General features: G+C 38.9%; 1 protein-coding gene across 1 annotated transcript in view; it reads right to left on the bottom strand.

Moving 5' to 3' along the window:
- Positions 1-21,607, bottom strand: part of DGKQ (diacylglycerol kinase theta) — a 103,421-nt gene that overhangs the window by 43,265 nt on the left and 38,549 nt on the right. The window contains exons 5-9 of the mRNA XM_026866487.1: positions 17,452-17,537; positions 16,975-17,100; positions 15,411-15,564; positions 9,969-10,037; positions 398-498 (exon numbers count right to left, since the gene is read on the bottom strand). Of these exons, the coding sequence (XP_026722288.1) occupies positions 398-498; positions 9,969-10,037; positions 15,411-15,564; positions 16,975-17,100; positions 17,452-17,537 (536 nt within the window). The remainder of the gene's footprint in view (positions 1-397; positions 499-9,968; positions 10,038-15,410; positions 15,565-16,974; positions 17,101-17,451; positions 17,538-21,607) is intronic.

Here is a 21,607-nt window from a genome sequence, read left to right as displayed (position 1 = left end):
AGAGGAAACTATGGCATGCTTCAGTCTTCAAAAATGATTAACTGAAGTACAATAGTGGTGACTGTACAGGATAAATGTAAAACCACTAAATACTACAGAAGAGGAGAAAGATATAAGGACCTGATTATCCAGTATTGCTCACATCATTAAAATCAATCAGTGTCACACAGGGAAGAATGACTGCTTAACATGTGATGTGGTGTGGCCCCCATTATGCTACAGATATGTAAGCAATCACTTCTTCAGATGCTCTAAAATAAGAGCACTACATGAAGAAGTCAAATTACATTGTAATATTATAGCCCATTTACAGATCTTCTTGTCGTTGAGTTGACTTTTGTAATATGCACAGGTCCCTTTATCACACTAGAATATTGACCTTCACCATGTATCTTACCACAACTTCTTCATTTTTTGCAATCCTTGGAACTGAAATCAGTCGAAATTGATTGCGTTTCACTGCATCATTCCCATCAAATATCTTTAATGTTTGTTTACCTGAATGAAAACAATTACTGTATTTCAGTAACACACCCCTCAAATCATAAAGCTACCTGAATAGGAAACATATAATGAAACTATTAAAAACCTGCTTTTAACCCATATCACAAGCTCTGAGGCTGAATCTTTTCATTTTTAGTTTGTTACTCTTCATTTAAAACAGGAGTACATTTGCAGAGGAAAGTGGAAAGACTATTTCAAATAATCATAATTTAATCCTGGTTTTTGATAGAACTGTTTACATATAACTATACTACTTATGTTATCATTTCTTCATCCTCAGCATTCAAGACTGCATTTATTATTGACTAGTCCAACAACATGAAAACCAAGACAGAGTGTCATCACCTTCAGAACAGCTCCCAAAGCACTGCCAGTTCTGAGCTCCTCCTTCTGAAGAAAGTCCTTAAAGTACCTGGTTAACTGTACAGACAACAGGAGAAATACAGGAACAACAGAAAAACTAGAAGAAAGAAGGTACAGCAAATGAAGAACTATGACCCTTTGCTGTGTTTCATTTCACTAAAGTCTTATCAAATCCATGGTCAGATCACGGATCACATGTTGTTGCACAGACAGCTCTGAAAGGGTGAAGTGTTAAGGATTTTGGGGTAACTCTTCACAAAGATGAGTTAAGACTCAGTCTGGTATGGTCCACTGTATGACCAAGTTTATCTCTTATTTAAGTGACTATTTTAAGACCAAGAGCAAAGTATAACCAAATTTTCATAGAACAGGCAGTTTTGGAGAACTTTTAAGGACAAATGAACATTGTTGATCCAGTATGTGTGTCCTTACAGCCTATAAAAAGGAATCAAGTTAATTAATTCAAATCAAAAAGGAGATTCCAACAAGAAAGATATTGTGTCCTCTCCTGATCACATCTTTATGAAGACACCTGATGAGCTGTTCAGTTTCACAGGTTCTTTCATGTAATCCCCAGTCATATTTTACAACAGACGTGACTATTCTTCACAGACAGAGCTTGTCCTTTTTATTGCAGTGTTGGATTGAACTGTTAACAAAAGCCACTCTTTGTTACAGCACAGGGTACAGACTGATCTCATAACAAATCTGTATAACTGCATTCATCATAAAGTAATAAAATCACTAGAAGCTATCACTTGCAGACTTGAAATGTTAGAAATATTAACTGAAAGCCACATACATCAGCTGTAATGTCCACACAACTGGTTAATCATGCAGTGTGTTAAGACATATTATAAAGGAGAGATACATCACATGCTGGAGTCTACTTTCATCTTTCTCTTGCGGCTTAGAAATACTTTGTAGAATGGCAGAAAGAACTGAAAGCATTTTGCTTTCAAATAATATTGGCATTTGGGTTCGAATAACCACATTATCAAACTACCATTTGACACAGAAGAATCGAAAAGGAGAGCTGGAATTGGGGAAGCAAAAAACCAAACCACCCTAACTGACGGCTGAAAAATTCAAACTAGAATCCCAGGCAGAAATGCGCATCATTGGGTATCTCAATGCTGCACTGACATATTATGAGGAAAGGCTGCAACAAGTAACTGCTTTGCAAGGACACTTCAGTGATGTTCTGCTAGCCTTCTAGAGCCACCTGAAACTCAGGTACACTGTGTCTGACCTCAAAGGAGGTGATTCTTCCTCTCTGCTCTGCTCCTGTGAGACCTCACCTGGAGTACTGTGTCCAGCTTTGGGCCTCCCAACATAAGAAGGACATGGACCTGTTGGAGCGGGTACAAAGGAGGCCACAAAGATGATCAGGGGGCTGGAGCACCTCCCCTGTGAGGACAGGCTGAGAGAGTTGGGGTTGTTCAGCCTGGAGAAGAGAAGGCTTTGGGGAGACCTTAAAGTGACATTCCAGTACTTAAAGGGACTACAGGAAAGATGGGGAGGGACTCTGCATCAGGGAGTGTAGGGATAGGATAAGTGGTTAACAGTTTTAAACCGAAAGAGGGTAGATTAGATCTAAGGAAGAAATTCTTTTGTGTGAGGGTGGAGAGGCACTGGAACAGGCTGCCCAGAGAGGTTGTGGCTGCCCCTGGAAGGGTTCAAGGCCAGGTTGGACAGGGCTTTGAGTAACCTGGTCTGATGGAAGGTGTCCCTGCCCATGGCAGGGGAGTTGGAACTAGATGATCTTTAAGGTCCCTTCCAACCCAAACCATTCTGTGTAGGGAGGACAATTAAGCAAATAGCAGTATCAACAAGCCAGGACTTCAGGAGAGCAGACTTTGACCTGCTCAGGAATCTGCTTGGAAGACTCCCATGCGATACAGTCCTGAAGAGAATGTTGTAAAGGGCCTCAGGCAAGAATGCACCCAAGGTCAAAATTGCTGTAAGGGGCTATAGACAAGATGCACCCAAGGACATAATTTTTGCAACTGTCATGGGTACATCCTGGGGACGGCAGATAAATGAGCTGACACCTGTGGAAACCAGATAATGAACCTGAGAAACTTTACAGAATGATAAGACAAGACAAGACCTCATATGAAAGAAAGACTCGAGGGTTCATGGAAAGGACACTAAGAGACACCTCTTCAACAACCATTAGGGACCAGCACAGACCACCAAAAACTCCCATGGAAGCCCCTCAGACACCCTTCCCCAAATTTTAGTACACTTGTGCTATATATTAACATATGCATTAGATTTTCTGGAAATGAGCAGGTACTTCTCAGAAACTGCACAAGTATTCATTTGTTTTACTGTATAAATTGAGCATGCCTTTGTCTTTTGGCATGCACATTAGGTGGAGCCCCATGCATCTAGTGGTGCAATAAAGAGAATGCCTGCTTTTCAATGTTACATTGGTGTTAAGAGGTTTATTCCTAATTTCAATGACAAGAGGTGGTAGTGGATTTTCAAGGATTGCCTCCTCCAATCTCAAGAACTGTCCATCCCAACACTCGGAAAAACTCAATCCCACTATCTGTCATTGATGAAGATAATAAATATTACAGCACTGGGCCCAATACGGACCCTTGAGGACACCATTTGTTACTTGTTTTCACTTAAGGCATTGATCTGAAAGAACAAAGGGATAAGCAGGAAGCAAAAGAACTGAAATCCTCTATGAAAGTCAAATTGAAGAATCAAAAATCACTGCCTTTCTAAACAGTATCCACACTCGACAGATCTTTGGGCTTCTGGTTTTGCAGGTTTACTTCTGGCTCCTGTCAAGAAGGATGAACTCTGGAAGTGCAGCTCTGATTTCTTCTTCCCTGCATAACTATGCCTCAAGTACTCTTTTGAGTGTAGTTAGCTGAAATCTTTTACAAAATCTGTTTAAAACAAATAATCACAATTTCCACATACGATGTACACTCTTTACAGCAAAGGAGAATTAATTATTCTACTGGAGAAGAGTGGTCAGAATGTATAATACAATACATCAGGACTTTTCAAGTATTTTTTTAGAATCTGAAACGTATTATCAAGTGGATTTGGCTTTTCAGTTTTCCAGTTAATCAACTTAGTCGTTGCCAAATTTTTTTTAGTTACAATATGAGGAACATTTAAATATGATCAACTCTCACTTCTAAAGTATCCTTGAAACTCTACTGTCGTTGCACTGAGACTACAGCACATGCCAGAAAGCCACTCCTTCTGGATTTATGTCAGAAAAAGTAAAATTCTTTTAGAAGCAGATTTCTCTCAGAGTGATCTCCATGGTGACTTTAGCATAGACAAATTTTAACCAAAACTCACACTGTGTCCTGGGTGACATTCTTCAGGGCTAACACAACTTGAGAAAACACAGCAAATGCTGGTTAGTGACAGCACAGCCAATGTTCTGAGTCTGAACTTTCACAACATTATCAAAATCTCTACTGTTTTCTCTAGCAAGGCAGAGGGTAGACATCCATCTGAGAATAAAAACATTCATCCAAGTTTTAGTACTTGATTTAATTTGAACTGCCTTTGTAGTCTGCTCTTGTTAGATACTAGCTGGCCTGAGAGAATCCCTAGAAATTTTAACTGCAGGCTTTTTTTTAATCGGTGCTCTACTTCTTAAGACCAGCCAAATGTTGCAAGAAGTTGGCTAGACTCTTAAAATAAACCGTTTTGCAAAGAGTTTAGATCTACAGACCAGTAATAAGTAGGCTCAAATACATTCCTTAGCTAAATACACAGTATGTTCAGTCCCTATTTCCTCAAGATAATCCATTGTACAAAACAAGCTCAATTTATCAGTAAAAAATCATGTTTAACTTTGTCACTGATCCTCACAGGGGACACTTTCACTGCAACCTGATGAAAGATGGCTTTCTTATACATGAGCTTCTGATAACACATTAATAAAAGAACAAACAGGTACTTATTTGACCACAACGAGTCATCCAGAAAACACCAATGTATTCAAGTGTACATCCACAACCTGAAAGTTAAGTGGTGTCTTATGCCAGTTTGATTTGTCTAGCTAGTCTTGGAAAGAAGCACAACTATAATCACTTTCAAAGTTAGTTAAAGCTCTTTCTCCCTCCTGTTCCAATTTTTAAATATTAGAAAATGATCCAGTTATAGAAGTGAAGTCTACATACCACTACTTAGTATAAAAAAACCTTGCTAATATGCAAGAGATGCACATAACAAATTTTGGTATTTAAGGAAATTACAGCCTGTTTAATAATATTGACACTTCACTGTCAAACATCTTTTATCTTTTTCTGTTGGATCAGACTACACAGTATCAGGACTTTTTCCTGAAAAAACACATTACTTTTTTTCTTATCATGGGATACTGAGTTGAAAAAACCCTGTTCTTCATGTTTATGCTTTTCAAGGGAAAAGAACTACAAAAAGGTCAGCTCCAGGCATAATTTACCAAACAATGGATTTTTAGTTCGGAGGCTAAGATATCAAGTTTTCTTGGGAAAAGGATAAACAGCATTTGATGAGTCCAAAGCTCATGAACTTTGACTTCCAAATCCCCACAGACAGGACACAGCTTATGAAAAGACTTATGTGTGGCTTGTGGCTCAGATAGGAAAATGATGTAGTCCTGAATGTTTCTGCCATTGAAGAAAGCTAGAGGCCTACATCAAACATGTTGGTGGCATTTACTCTTAAAATACTAAATTTTAGCAACCACTTACTAAGAACCATTCTACCCAACAAAACTTGTGCTGTCCATGCACTTTCTGTTCTCCTTCTCTAGTGACTGCTACTTCAAATTACAACAGTGTGGACTGCCAAATTTGGGTTATTTCAGTATTACTATTCACAACTTACAAGGCAGCAATAGAACAGGTAAGAATTGTATATTATTTCTTCTACTGGTGTTACAGAGTCTTTCAGAATCCTAGACTGTTCCTCTCTCCAGCTGTTCCTCTTCCAGGAGACCCATTTGCAGCTGTGTCACTTCCCTGAATTGTTTTCATGAGCAGCTCAAATCCCTCTAGTTCCAAGAGAGTTTTGAAGCACCAAGCTGTGTTAATAGCCATCATCCGACACTGGTAGCCACCTCTTCACCATTCTTCTGCAGCACAGTCTTTAGAACTTCTCCAAGCATCTACTGTATGTATTGCTACTTGATCTGATTTAACCTGCTTCTTCCTCTAACTTTAGGGCTCCAAATCCATTTAAATCATGTTTCACAGGAACATGTGCAAGCTTAGTTAGCTCGAAGTAGTTTGAGCAGAGTACAATGACCTTTTTCATGAAGCCTGGACATTTTCATAAGTATCTTTAGAGGAAAAATCCCTCATATCCACACATGCTGTCTTTGCTCCTTCCTGAAAACAGTTTGTTCCTGCTTGCAGAATTACAGTGAATGTCTCCTTCACATTGTCAGCAAGTTTGGGACAAGACACAAGCAAGCCCTATGCCAATGACTTTGGTCTATCTAAAGAATATTTTACATCCCTTACTCAGCAGGTCAACAGCTACCTGAGCAGAGCACTGCCTGACAAAAGAGGGGTTGTGGAAGGATATGCTCTGAAAAGTATGTTTGCTGACAGCACCACAGCCCCCATTTCTCTCTTAAGACTCCTCTAAAACTTCCTTAAGAGAGGGTTTTTCTCCTGATGGCTGCATTTTGTCCTATGGAAGATAAGCACACGTTGAAGCAAACAGTTCACATGCAGCCAGTGAGTGCTGAGACAGGACCATGACCTTCACTCTTCACATGTCTCTGTCTGACAAAAGGGTTGCACACATACACACAGCCAGAAAGTCCGTTGAGCCCTCAAGATACCTCTCGAAATGTGTCAGTGCAAATTTTCAATGGGCTGCTATGGAGGAACCGTACACAAGCATCAAGACTAGCAGAATGTTAAAGCAAAGAGAATGCATAATCACAAAAAAAAAACCCCGAAAGCATGGATCTCTATGTCATACTTAAGTATTTATGGTTAAATGTCTGATTTGACAAGACTTATCATAAGGACCAGTAAGGCAGGGAATAAATTAATACTAGTTAGTAACATTTGTGAATCTTTCTCCATAGTCTTCTGGCAATGATGCTACAGAACTACAGGAGATTTCTTTCAACTTTTCTTCTTTAATTGTTCACTGTTAATTGTTCACTGTGTAGACAAGTCCTTGGAAGCTGGCTCATGGTCTCAGACACAAGGATTTATACTTCTTTCCAAACCTGCTCTGTGAGGCTGTTAGATCTATGACTTCAGAAAGTGTAGGGTTGTGTTTGTGCTTTTGGCTTCAGTATCTTGGTAGGGTAAGATTCATGGATGATTTAACATATTTAAGCTCCCAAAATTAAGACTTGTATCTTCTAACTTTACTCTTCACTCAACAAGCCTACTACAATAGCAAAGGAACAAAAGGGACTAATCCAAATTTTCTTCCAGTATTAATCTACAGACTCTGCATCCTTTTTTACTGGCTTCCTTCCTATGAAACAGCAAGTCTTTACTAGTCAGTATTATTCAATTTGTTCTGACTTATTTTCACTATTTTTTAAAAATTTGCATCTGTAAATCATGGAGAGCCAGAATTAAGAAAAGCTACTCTATTCTGGTATGTAATACAGTTCTGACACTCCTGAGGGAGAGCATGGCAACATTCCAAAAGATGTGGCAGATGTACTCAGTCAAGACACAGAAGCTAATCACCAGCACACTCTTGACCCGTATTACACAAATGGTATTACTAGAGATATGTGTAGGCACTACAGCCGTGCCTCTGTCATGTTTAACTAGATAGGGTATGACTACACACACACACACACACACACACAAGCACAATGGCTGGCAGGTGAACCCCAATAACTTTGTCAGAGAAGTTGTCAGAGAAGCCATGCCCTGCCTGGTTGCAAGGGCATCAGCACCATGGGCTGGGGCTGGCACCCACCAAGTGAGTGTGCAGAAGCTCTGCAGGTCACCTCACCAACTGATGAGGTTGCTCAGGATGTGGGGCTCTATGAAATGCATGGGAAGAGCATTCTGGGATTGTACAAGAGTTGTTAGGGGATGTTTAGGGGAGAAACCGAAAGCAGGGGAAAGAAGGGATCCAGGTGGTTTGTGGAGGAATGAGTATGGAAAAATAGAGGGATAAGGAGATAAAAGAAGCTGGCAACATGTAAAGAGGTTGCTAGCTGGTGCGCCTGCCAGCCCATGCCCTGCACCTGAGCAGCACAGTCTGTCCTTTCTTCTCATTAAACATTGTTTCCCACTCTTTTTGTGGGTGTAGTTTCAACTCTTTTGCATGCATGTGTGCATACAGGTTCCTGAATGTAGCAGCTGAAGCAGGACTGCAGGACCCATGTGTCCACAGTGCCAGCAACCACAGTGACAGTTGTAGCATGAGCACCAGCAAACATTAGGTTAGATTCACAGACACGCAAGGTAAGGGGACTGGGAGCCATGTGTGCATCCATGTCAAGTGAGGCATCTCATGGAGATGACTACTGGAGTGATCAAAAGGTCCAGGATGACTGCTGGGCCGACTGTAGGGGCTGGAGGTCCACCAAAAGACCTAGGAGGGGAGGGGGTCTGTGTGCATAGATGTATGCACACATACATGCACACAGCCACACACACATGTATATATATATACACATATATATGTATCAGAATACAGATATGTATACACACACACACACACTTTCCCACTAAGAGACCTTCACTGTGCTCAGCCACAGAAGGGACAGGATGCTGCTGGACTCTACACTGACCTCTGTTTCATGAAAATGTGTTAAAGAGGAAGCAATTTGTTTTAATGCCACTATAATGATTCTTTACATAAGCCTTGAAAATGTACCATCTATTGCTGCTTTCTCCGGTCCACAGAGGGACATTGTATATGAACAAAACCCACATTAACGTTTGTATCCTGTCCCCAATTTTCATATCTTTTTTACCTCTTTTGGGAATGCTGTCTAAAGCTGACCTGTCCTGTACTTTCAATCAATCTAGTTGAAATATTTTGATACATAATTTACTCTGACAGTCATGAGTAAGGGAAATAGTCTTAGCTGGTGAAGTATAAAAGTCCTGACATAAAGTCTTAGCTGGTGAAGTATAAAAGTCCTGACATTCAAACACTTATGTCACTTACAACACTGGAAAAAGCCAAAGTTTCTTAGGTAAACAGCAGTTAGTCAGAGCCTGGTCCCATAATAAGGGACCAAAGTGGTGGATCATAACTTTGAGTCATTAAGACACACCAACTTCAAATTTTAAGACATGAAGTAAGAGCATGCTTGATATCACTTCCATCACTGAGTTAATTATTTACTGAGCTGGATTCCTTTAAGAATCCAAACAGCATTGTATAATTGTCCTATTAATATGCTAAGAATTTTAGGCTAAAAAAAGGAAAAGAAGTCCTATTTATTGATTGGAAATTTCAGTTTTTACAACAATCCATGCAGCCACATTAGGTCGCAAGTACCATGGTTTTTCAGTTACTAATATGGATACAGTGGGTGGGATGCCCTTAAACTGTTCTTGGCTTAATCTTCTGAAAAGTAAGAGTTTGGCTAATACCAACCCCAGAAAACTCCTTATGTCTAAGAATTCAACTGCATAAGCAGCAACCGGTCTGGCTCAATCCTGATGCACAAGAGTACATTTACTGCAACATGACCAGGAAAACAAAACAAAACAAACAAAAAAACCACCTGGTGTCTTAAAAGAAAAAGGTTTTCAAAAGACAAACTGTCTGACCTTTAAATTGGTTACTTATCTATGGATTGACAGATTAACACCATACTTTTTCTTTGATTACCAAGTTGAGAGAAATGATCTATTTGTCAGGGTAATGAATAGATTGTCACTTATGCCAATCTATCAGTGGAAAATAGTGATAAGATACTTGTAAGACCCTGGATAAAAGTGTTGGACCAAAACTCTGGAACTCAAATTGATACCTAGCATTAGGAAAACAGCCATTTAATAGGTTTTTGTAAGGCAAAGCAAGTTATGATTATATGAATAAAGACTGTAATGCATGACTACGAATAAAGACTGTAATGGATGACTATTCACCACTTACTAAATTCTGCTTACTTGAATCTGTTGAAATTTGGACATCTTTTGCTGATCCCTGTGTTGACCCATCAACATCATCATCTTCATCTGTGAAAACAAAAACATTTTAAGAAAGGAATCTTGTTAATTTGAACTAGAGGGGGAAAAAAGTGTTTATCATTTAAGGATGGTTTCTATCAAAGAAGCTAACACAAAAGAATCCAGTCAGAAAAGCACTGTTTCTTCTTCTGTCTCTTTTATGATAATAATCCATACTATAAAAACACCATTAAAAAAAACCCCAAACCCTGCATTGTCATATAACTACAGTGAAGGCATACCTGAAGTCATTCCATTATTAGCTTAAATATTGCAACTACTGCATTTCATCCCTTTCTCAAGCTGCAATGCTTGCCTTGTGACTAAAGTATAGATTGCTTTCCATTAAGTTTTAAAATACCAAATCAGTCCAGGAATTGCAGTAACAGCTTTCTAGTCCAGTATGTAGGTATTATATAAATAATTTCCATAACTGAAAAACAGATTTGTTCACACCCAAGGAGAAAGAAGGTACTGCACTCCAGAAGAGAACTTCGACAGCAGCTCACTGCTCTCACTAAAAGCTAGGAGCTAACATGTCAGATAACAACACAGCCTGTAAAATCACACATAAAATACTTAGAAAATATGAAAATAAAAGCTATTAACATTTTCACTTGCTTCTGTGAAGATAACATTCTGACTGCATTCTCATTCCTGACACTCAGGTCCATGCAGGAAGACTGGTGCAAATCCAAACATGACATTTCTAATTCTTTACGGTTAGTAGTGGTGTGCAACATAAGGCAATCCAGTGCACTGATCATATAACATTATTCATACTCCTACCCACTGAAACTCCCAGTCAGTCTTCATTGGGATGCAAAGGTCCCAAAAGCTATAAGCCAGGCAACAGCTTTATAAGAAACTATGCCTTGAAGCTGAGCAAGAAAACAGGAATCAAAGCACAACCAAGAGAGAAAAAAAAAAAAAATCAGTAAAGACCGCTCTTCAGAGCTAAACAGGTACTAGGGAAGTCAGAAACCTAATGCAGAAAAACATCCCAAGAAGCAGAATTGCAGCATGTTAACAAGGGTACTTAGCAGAGTCCTGAACTGGAGACCAGATAATTTACTAAATATTTGGGTACTGCTTCAACTGACTACAAGACAGACCAATATAATGTTTCTGGGTTGGGATTTTTAAAATCTAATCGAAAGGCTGAAATACCTTCCCTGTTATAGTTGTCAGACAAACAGATTAAGTTTCAGATTGGAGAGAAATCTATACAACATGATCTTGAGACACACCCTGAAATAAATGGAAGCTGAATTCCTTTTTGAATTTCACTGCAGATAAAATAAAATTTTTAAAAAAGTAAATACAACAAGAAATGAAAGAATTCCTGACTGCTCCCAAACCTCCCCTTTTTCTAAGTTTAGATGGGAAAAAGCTGACATTTTTAATTACTCTTTCTCCCTCAGTCTGGACAGTAGGGAAACATACACAAATAGCATCTTGATACTATTCTAAAGAATAACTCCTTTTGAAATACACTAAGACAGGGGTCTGTTGGAGGAAGGGGAGAGAACTGGCCTATCATTGCTTCCCGCTAGTAGCCCAGGAGTTTTGAAAAGCCACTTTCAGCACAGAAATGTTCACTGAATGTTGGCCATGAAGCTTACCATTTACTCAGTGGCAAAAGCTAATCCGGAAAAATGGCCCCCAGTAGGTCAATGATGATGTGCTTATTCTCTGTCTAGGACAAGTCATCTGGCACTTCCCAACCATCAGCTTGGGAAGAGCTGTGCCTGCAGCAGTTAACTAATCCAAGTGACTACCACAGATCTCCTCTGAGAGACTGTGAAAAACAACTTGTAACTTTCTGAAACAGCGCTTGAGAGAAACAGGCATGTGAAAAACGGAGACTGAGCAAAACAGCCAGAGAAGGAGAAAAGGGATGGGAGGAAAGCAAAAGCCCTCTGAGCCAACGAATGTCTCACTTCACAAGTAATGAAACTATAGTCACAGGTGGATAGTGTGCAGTTTGGAGCTGATAAGGCGGCCTGGATAGCACAGGATGCGGCTGGAGGAGGGAGCCCTGTGAAGGCAGGATGGTTCCACTCTGGTGCATCTTGTAAAGTTTCAAGGGCCATCTGTCCAGTGAATGACCTTTGCTTCATTATCCACAAAGCGCATATTAAAGTTCACATCCCTGCATATGCTAATGAAGATTAACAAGATCATGCTAATTACATCACTCCATGAAGCACCTTACCCCTCCCCATACATGGGATATGTAGGTATGTGGGCTGACCTAGGGGATGGACCCAAGGAACATGTGTATAAATTGAGGGGGTGAGGAGTGAGATATAGAAAGGAATGGAGTGGAGTGGGAGTGGAGTTGAGTGAAAGAAGACAATGCATCCTTGAACACTCAGCAGGACTGATGCATGAACCCAGACCAGTGATTTCTATTTTTACCTCTACCTCTCTTATTTTTTATTTTTCCTTATTATCATTAGGTAACACACTTGCCATAATTCATTACATACTAAGTCAACTATTGGGTATCCAATTAATACACGTGGGAAATTAATAATAAATGTTTGGACTTTGAGACTTGTTTCACCATTGTCCACTCTGTTGGGGATTTACGAATCTAAGTCACTCGTTCCCCTCGTTTGAGTGAAACGTGACAGCAATGCTCTTTGTGAGCTGTGGCAACAGAAAAGCACCCTCTGTGCATGCCACTTCTGAACAAGCGTGCCTGCACAATGCACCACACAGAAGTGAGAATGTCAGTGCTAATTATCCTCCAATAGAGCTGAAATTCTCCTTGCTCCCCAGAAGCATCTCCAATGTGCATGCATTCTTTAATGACATCTGCCATCTGAAGCCTACGCCTTCCCCTGGAAAAGCCAAACCAACTCCCAGGGCAGCTGTCCCAAGCTGCTCCATGGTCAGATGAGCTTCAAATATGTCCTGAAGAGTGTCAGGGAGCTGATGGACCCATGACATGTCTCACTAACTTTCAGCACATGCCAGAACCTAGTGGGATTTTGCAAGACAATGCATGTCTGTTCTATGAACATGGGTAACAAGGAGGACTACCAGGTCAGAACACTGAGCTCCCTCAATGCAGGATGATGTGAGAATTAGTTTAACACAAACTCCCAGCTCTGCCTTTAAGGAAGAATCTGGGCACAGGGAAAGTCCTGTGTAGCGATGGTATTTGATGCCTTTGGCAGGGACCTGCAGACAGCTGATCTCCAGCAGACAACTAAGAGCAGCAAAATTCCAGCAAAAGGTCCTAAAGTAAGCCTCAGTAGTATGTGAACGGTGTAACAAGGAGCCACGCATAATGGGACCAGACTTGTATCTGAGCATTAGGGACAGTAATGTCACATACTACCACCAGCTGAGGAAAGACAGAACAAAACGCCTTATGGACAGCAAACTGCAAGGCAGGTAGGCACCACACTGCAAGTATTATTCTTCATGTCTTGTGCTGAGCTACAAGCATGGACTATTAACCGTGAAACAAGGAAGATGTCAAGTGCTGGGCCAGCCATCAAGTTCAGAGCTACATCTGGGACCAGCAGCAGGAGGAAAGGGGAGTATCCCCATAGCTTGGCGCCTGCACCCCTGGGGTCAGCAACCCCTCCACCCTAGGAAGCCACAGCGCACTGTACAGCAGCGAGCTGAGCCCAAGGAACAGAAATTCTCACAGACCAGCAGATAAGAGATCTGTTGTTAGAAAAGAAATTTTTCAGGGAGTTGCTATATTTTATCTGGATATATGCAGACTGAGTGCTATAGAAACACATTCTGGCTTTCCAAATGTGGTGGATTTTCTTATTCTTTTTTTCATGTCGCAATAAAGCACTGGAAATTTTCTAAATTAGGTTACTGAGTATATGTCCTTTCCCGTGCATCTGTTTCTGACCACCAGATAATGACTGATCTGCACTGCATTCTCTCAATTCAAAGTAAAAACCATATATTTTAATTAAAGGAATGCAAAAACATTATTACTTTGAAAAAGCTTGAATATGTGTAACATGAACTCATACACTTAAAACATAGCCTAAATCCTGAAATGAAAACTTTCTCTTCCACCATGTAGAATAATGAAGGGACTAGAAGGGGCAGCTATAACCTTAGATTCTTTCACTTAAGGTGGTCCATGTTCAATTTTTTCTTAGAGGTGATTTAAAAATTAAAGGAGGAAAAAGTTTAAGTCTATATTAAAAGAACACACCACTGTTTAAAAGACAAACTTAGTTTCAACATCAGAAAAGCCACACCTGAAGAGGTTATTTAAAAGGTTTGTGATTAACTTCTGTTAATAATAATAATAATACAACTTTATCTTCACTTAAGCCTTTGGGACACTTGTAGAATACCTAACAGACCTGAATCAAGGTTCACAACGAGTCTTCCAGCAAAATCAAGCTCATCCAGATTGTTTATTTCTGGTACTTCTTACATTGGAAGCATTAAGAACTCCATGATTTTCAAGTATGTGTTGTACTTTACCTTTCCCCATGAAAAAGCAAACTCATTAAAAAGAAAAATAACTCCCTGAAAAAACCATGCCAGCCAACAAAACCCTTGCCCTTCACGCTTTTAGAGGTCACTTCAGTGTATCAAGATTATACAGACTTAGGGTCATGCAGTTTACGCAGCAGCAGGACTCCTGCTATAGCTTCTGCACATGATAACTCATAGCTCCTGCTAGTGACCAACTGCCTTCACCAAAACCAAACCTGCATGTTCAAAGCAGAAAGTTCAAGAACAACCTGTCGAGAAAAGTGCACTAGCAAATATTTAACCTTCATGACCTATATTTTGCCCTCCTTTTATTTGTCTTCCTATTGTTTTCAAGCACGAAAAGAAAGGCTTTACAAGAATATAATAATCAAAATATAAATTAGAAAATACTTCAGCAACTTAAAAAATACTTTTTCCTAAAGACCTGTTAAAAAACATACACTCTAGATGGCAGCAGAACATCACCCTGCTCAATACATGATTTCCTTTCAGCACAGAAATCTTAAAAGGGCAGATGCTTAATCAGAGGCAAATAAAAATATCTGTATACATGATATGCCAAATAAAACCCAACATGTATATCAGCAAGTGTTTGTAGCAATGATAACACTAATCTGTCAAGCAAGTTTTTGGATTTTAGGTTTTAACTTTCTGTGTGCTTAGTATTTAAAGAACAGTTTTCAAATTGCCCTGCACCAGTAAACAGAAGTTTCAGTATTTTACACAGTCTGTATTAAAAAATTTCTATCCTGTCTCAGAAGTAGCAGGAAGTTACAGTATTGCCACAAAAGCCAGTGAAAATTAACAATCTTATGCTTCAGTGAATTACACCACTATGTTAAACATGCTCATCAATTAGTTGCATCCAACTTTGACAGTTGTTACCTGATTCTGTTTGTAAATTTTCTGATATTCGGAAACAATGCAGTTTGCTGAAGTTGCGAGAAAATAATTGCACACAGTTTGGAGGAAGAATCATATTCCTTAATCTTCCAAAAGTACATTCTGGTGTGACAATTATGTAGCAAGCAGAATGAGCCTATAAAATAGAAGCATCAATTAAGACCTTAGGGACAAAGAAAGCAAATTTGTTTGTAACAAAATATGCAATGGGATTGCAAAACTCAGGTTATGACACATACAGACCTTTTGTAATGCATTTTCATGAAATAAGCAACATTTTCCACCCTAGATTTTAATTTGTTTCATTCTGTTTTTATATAACCAACAATGGGAAGTCTTAACATGAAGAAACACCAAGAACTACAAACCTGCTCTATTAAAAAACTAAAGGTTTTTGTGCAGCACTGTGGAGAAATTTAAAGTTTTGGTCTCAAACCCTGCAGCTTCCATTCTATACAGATATTTACTGGGGAAGGTGGGAAAGGTAGGCAGATTATACTAAATAGCTTGAAAATAGCAATAGCCTATTACACAGCTGTACCCACTTGCGGAGTTAGAGAGAACACTATTTGGAGTTTAATTCCAACACATGGCTAGTTTCCACCTTCATACTCGAGATCATCTGCCATTACTGAATACGTATACCTTTGTATGTGTGGCCATATACATTATATTTGTTAGAGTGTTCTCAAAGACAGCCCCTCCCACCTCAGAAATTATGAATCGGAATAAAAATACAAAACCCATAGTATTTTTTTTTAATTAAAATTATTCAAATCATACCTGAAATCTGAATAACCTCAGAGTTTCATTTTAAATTATTAATATATTGAGTACCTCATCCTGCATCAAGTGGTCAATTAATAATTTCTTACATATACTTTTCAGTTCCCATTCCATCTTTGTTACTTTGTTATTTTTGCTACTTTGCACTTCCATCATATTTCAATAAGAAGTAGCATTAAAGTGTACTGATCAATTATTATCTACACAGCAGTCTGAGTATCAGTACGTGAAAAGCTGTGGCTTTCATGAAGATTATTGACAGGTACCGTATCGTGCTGCGCAGGAATCAAACATGCATCACATGAAAGCATAGAAATCAATATTGACAGCTTAAAAAACCCCCAATGACGCAGGTTAAGAACTATTCCACAGTGAAGGAGGAATAAGCATATTACAGTGCTAAGTCTTTGACCTTGCAGAATTCACGTGATCTGAAAGAAATTCTGATCTCACACAGAAAAAGTAACTGCAGGCTTCTAAGTAGAGATGTATAGATTAGTCCCTGTTAAATTTTAATTCCATTGGATTTACGTAAAATTTAACTGTGATTGTGAGAATTGCTCATTTTAATGACTAATAGGGGGAGATTTAAAAATCAGATTTTACATCTAACACATAAGTATGTATTTATTTATATAAGTGTATAAATGAAGTGTATTTATAAAGTATACAAATAAAGTATATGTGTATAAAAGTGTTTAAATAAGCATGTGCATATATACATAGGGTTTCCACAAATACATGCAACAGCACAACATACCAGGATGCCACACCATTCACATCTCATGCCAGAGAGCACCTCAGAAGAGCCACAGGTTTTTTTGCAAACTTCGCAACGAGCACTTGAAGAAAGGTTTCCCTCCCTCCAGTGGTGGTGATAAGTATCCTGGGGGAACATGTCATGACTTAGTGTTACACAAAACAGATACAGAAGTGTCTTCAACCTAACTTTAAAATCAGCAGTTCAAACAGCTCTGAGGAAACAGCAACACAGACTAGGACATTAAATGTTTTCTCACTATAAATATGAACCTGAACAACTTATATTTCCCTGAAATAAGTTTATCAAACTATCAAAAAACCTATCACATAATGCTTTTTCTTCACAGTCCACCAAAACCAATATTCTTTAAAAAATTAGTGAAATATAAGGCCAAGACTCCTCCCCCCCCTCTGACCCATGTTTTCACACCGAAAATGCATGACCACATTCTGCTGCAGAGGCACCCACACTTACATGCTCCTGGTGCCCATCCTGGTGACACTGACGGCAGTCACTGCAAGCAAACAGGATACAGTCTGTGTGCACATGTAGCTCACAAACTAAAAGCATGAAAAAAAAAAAACAACTTCTTTAAGCTGGAAACCCCACATTTTTTGCAGTTCCTTCCGCTCTTCTCCACCCCTCCAATACTCCTCCACTACCTTTTTGCACAATGCTTTCTTTCCTTTATGCTCTTCCATGCATAAGACAGGCAATAAAAGAAATTTATCAGCATTGTCCTGTGTGTTGCTCTATTTCCTTTGCGTGAAACAGATGCAGCAAGTATAAGGGAAGGCTGAGCTAATTTTGTTCATAAGCACTTGCCATATTTTCTCCAGTACAGCAAGTTAAATTTGTAACAACTGTTTGGTGAATTACAGCTTCGTCTCAGTTTCACATGAGCTGCTGCCTACTCCAACATAATGTGCCTGAAGTCTACTTTGATTTAATCTAATCCAAAAGAACAGATTGTTAGAAGCATTAACAGAAAGAAAGTTGTCCTTCTGCATCCAAATACCACCAAGTCTTGAGTGTAAAGTAATTGTGTTCCTGAAGCAATACTCCATTCCCTTTACAAACTCTTCCAAACCCTACTGCAAAGCAAGCAGGCACTTCATGAGAGGGTTCGAAACAGCAGGTGCTTTTCTGCTGGACAGCCCCTCTCTCCAGCCCTGGAGCTGTCAAAAGCACAAGAAAACAAGAGAAGAGATGCATTTGAGTCCCCAACCCCAGCAAAGAAGGGGGTACTGCCACCGAAAGAGCAGCAAGACAGCAGCACGCCCTTCCTGCAAGGAGCCAGGAGCCCTGTCTTGCTCAGGATCCCACAGGAGACGTGGCAGAGGCTGGATCAGTCATCAAACCACACAGCACGCGTGCGCTGGCATGGACTTGATTATGTTTGCAAAGTGATATCACATATGCTGACATCTGAACATGCAAAATGACTGCAGAACACCATTCTCAGGGAGACTGCAACAGCCAGAAAGCATGTTTTACTGAGGAAATAAATCCTTTATATTGCCAGATGACATTCAATGGACTTAATTTTAAACCTAATCGGAATAAACTGGCATGTTAATCTACGAGAAGACTTGTCCATACTATGTCTGCATCTGGTAAATCATCATTTCAATGTCAGGAAAAGGAAAACAGTAATTTTTTCAGCACACTCTCTTAAGTAAGCTTAACATTGTCTTCCAAAATACTTGTTAGATACTGTAGCTGAAAGAAATTTTAGTGAGGCCTATAAAGTTTTAGGCAAGGTTTGTTTTGGATAAAGTACCTTAATTATTTAAAAGCTGACTTGAAGCATGAGATGTGAAAGAACAGAGAATCTACCAAAAAACCCACCCCAGTTAAAATACTAGGCTACAAAGAATCAATCATTTAAAAAAAACCCAAAAAAACCCAAAAAACCCCAAACAACTAAAAGGTCTCAGTACCTAGCTTCATTACTGCAAGAGTTATGAAAGTTCTCTATGGACCTCACAGACAGAGATGGATGAAAGAGATCCTCCTCTAGCTGCTTTTTGAAGACTTGTGTATACAAGTACTCAGTGAAGGCATCCAATATTTTGTTGAATAAATGAAAGAGAGGTAAGCATCAAATTCTTCAAATATTTTTTTCTGTTCTGCTCAAACAGTTTATTGCTCCAAGCACATCGCAAAAGCCTGAAGAGTAACCTGGAAGGTGGCAACTGCACACTAGCCACATTATCTGAAAGTTTCTTGAAAAAAGTTTTAAGTTACATAGTGAATAATACGTTATCCTGAAATAACTCTGGGGTCCAGGAAAGGCGATGAGCACTAACACTATCTTATTCTAAGCCCACAGAAGACCATGATCTACCACCACACCAAAGCAAAGCCTTTTTAACAGGGCTTACTGCGTCAACTACAAGCTTTCATATACAGCTTCCCTATGCTGCGTGTCTTCTCTGACCTCAAGAAAGTTTTGTATGAGGTGTGACACAGTCCCTCCTCCACCTCACATTTCTCCATATTCACAGATGTAACAGGAACATTTTATGGTTTTGCAAATTCAGCTACTGGGAAACCTAGATGCTTTTGAGTCATGCCCTCACTAATGGTAAAAGTTTCTGTAGACCAAATTGTGGCTTCAAGGAATTAACAAAACAGTTGGGTTTTTATAGTTAATTCTGCTAACACAGGCACACACTGCCCTTTGTTATACTTCCTAAGAATACAGTGGGTTTTCTCTTCCTTTTGTTTAATTCACATCTGCTGCTTCTAACATCCACCCCAACTCAGAATTAATATGAAAATGTGTGCATGGGAAGGGCGGGAGTGTCACAGGATCCTGCTGGTAGGAAAGATGAAGTTTTTAGTATGCAAAGATCAAGTCAAATCAGAGGGCCTACAAAAAGAAGTTTTCATCTTTATCATCCCTTCCACAATCTACACAATTCTTTAACTTATAACAGAAGGACAGTTTTTTGCTCAAGCTAGTCATGAAAGTGCTGTGAATTTCTTTATAATTGCCAAAAACCCCAAGCTGGTTAATTTCAGATACATAAACTTGTCAGAAAAACCTTTAAAAGGTTAACTGCCTCCCTCCTCAGAAAATCTGCTACTCCAGTTGATGCTTAATGAGAAACTTCTGTAAAAGATCCAACTCTAAAAATGTTTGGGTGACTCCCTCTTTTTTTCTTTGAAGTCCTTCTTGGAATGAAAAGGGAGAGCAACTCTCACCATCATGAGTCCAGGTTCAACAGTTACCAGTGAATCCTATAGCAAAAATAGCTATCCAAAGTAATTAGCAACTGTTAGCAGAATTTTGAGCGCAAATATTGACATTTTTGCCAATGAAGCGTGTGTATTTATCTTACCAGGGGTTAATATACATGCATGCTCACTTCTTAGAACAGATGCCCCTCCATGCACCCACAGCATTTAGTACTTGTCTGAAAATTTTCAGTTCAAGAAAATTTATTTTATTGTAAGGGATGAAGAGTCCAACTTACTTCAATTATTTTAGAAGTACATCTAATGATGTCAATCATTTGCTTAGAATAAGAAAAGAGAGCTAAGGTGAACTTACTATCTTAATTATGGCAGATTCCAGGAAAAGTTCTTTACATTTCAATATTAGAAGAGAACAACATAACCAACAATAGACTTGTAATATTAAGCTAAATCATTAGAAGTATGCAAAAAAAGAAAGAATGTTCAACATCTCCATCTGGATTTAAAAGCTCTACAGCTTAAAACAGCTGACTTCTAAAACAAATTCTGAAAGTATTTCTTTCAAGAGTAAGGGAAGAATCTTGTGCATTTTGTGAACCTCAACTGCCCTTTCTAAGCTATATTTTGGAAAGGCATAGAGAGACAAGTTGAAGACTTACTGGTATTCAGAAAACAGAACAGCAAACAAGTCACACCATGCAAAGCAAGAAAACTGTTAAATCCATGTGAGTAACACAATTCAGAACCTTCACTGAACCAAAAAAAAAATGTCCATGCATTTGTAATGCCTAATATGACATACAATTTCATGTATTTCTTGTTTAAGAACACTTAAACGGAAACATTTGAAAAAATTAATATTCTCTTGCATGGGTAAAATGCTAATACAGTTGAATTAAGAGTAAGAATATAAAAGCAAAATTTAGAAAGCTTTAACTAAAATAATCACTAAACTAGAGCTATTTTCAAGAGTTAAGAGCACATAGCTAGCAAAAATTTTCTTTTCAAATTCTCTATGTTTACCTCCTACCACACAAGTTCTGAGGCTTATTAAGACAGATCATCAGAAAAGACTCTGTGGTATCTGTAGCTCTTTGACCATCCCACCAAACCATCCAACTTGCATGGTAACTATATTGACAGATTCCCACTAGTCAGAAAAACATAGTTTAGATTTGTTATGCAACTCACCAGAGAAAAGCAAAAACAAAAGCACTGTAGCATTGTAAGTCTAAGCCCTGATAAAAGAGAAATGTTTCTCCTACACATACACGTAGGCAACCATAGTAAATAAGTTATTTTCAGCACAACATTAATTTTGAAAGCATCTCAAACCCTTACAGAATTGGTTCTTCTCTCAGTAGCCTATCTTTTTTTTAAACAGTTCACAGGTAATGTTCCTTTAAAATACTAATTCTATTCA

This window comes from Athene cunicularia, assembly GCF_003259725.1.
Source record: "Athene cunicularia isolate RWA chromosome Z unlocalized genomic scaffold, athCun1 chrZ_part3, whole genome shotgun sequence".
Lineage (NCBI taxonomy): Eukaryota > Metazoa > Chordata > Aves > Strigiformes > Strigidae > Athene > Athene cunicularia.
Note: the sequence above shows the minus strand (reverse complement) of the source record. Positions and strands in the feature narration are given on the sequence as shown.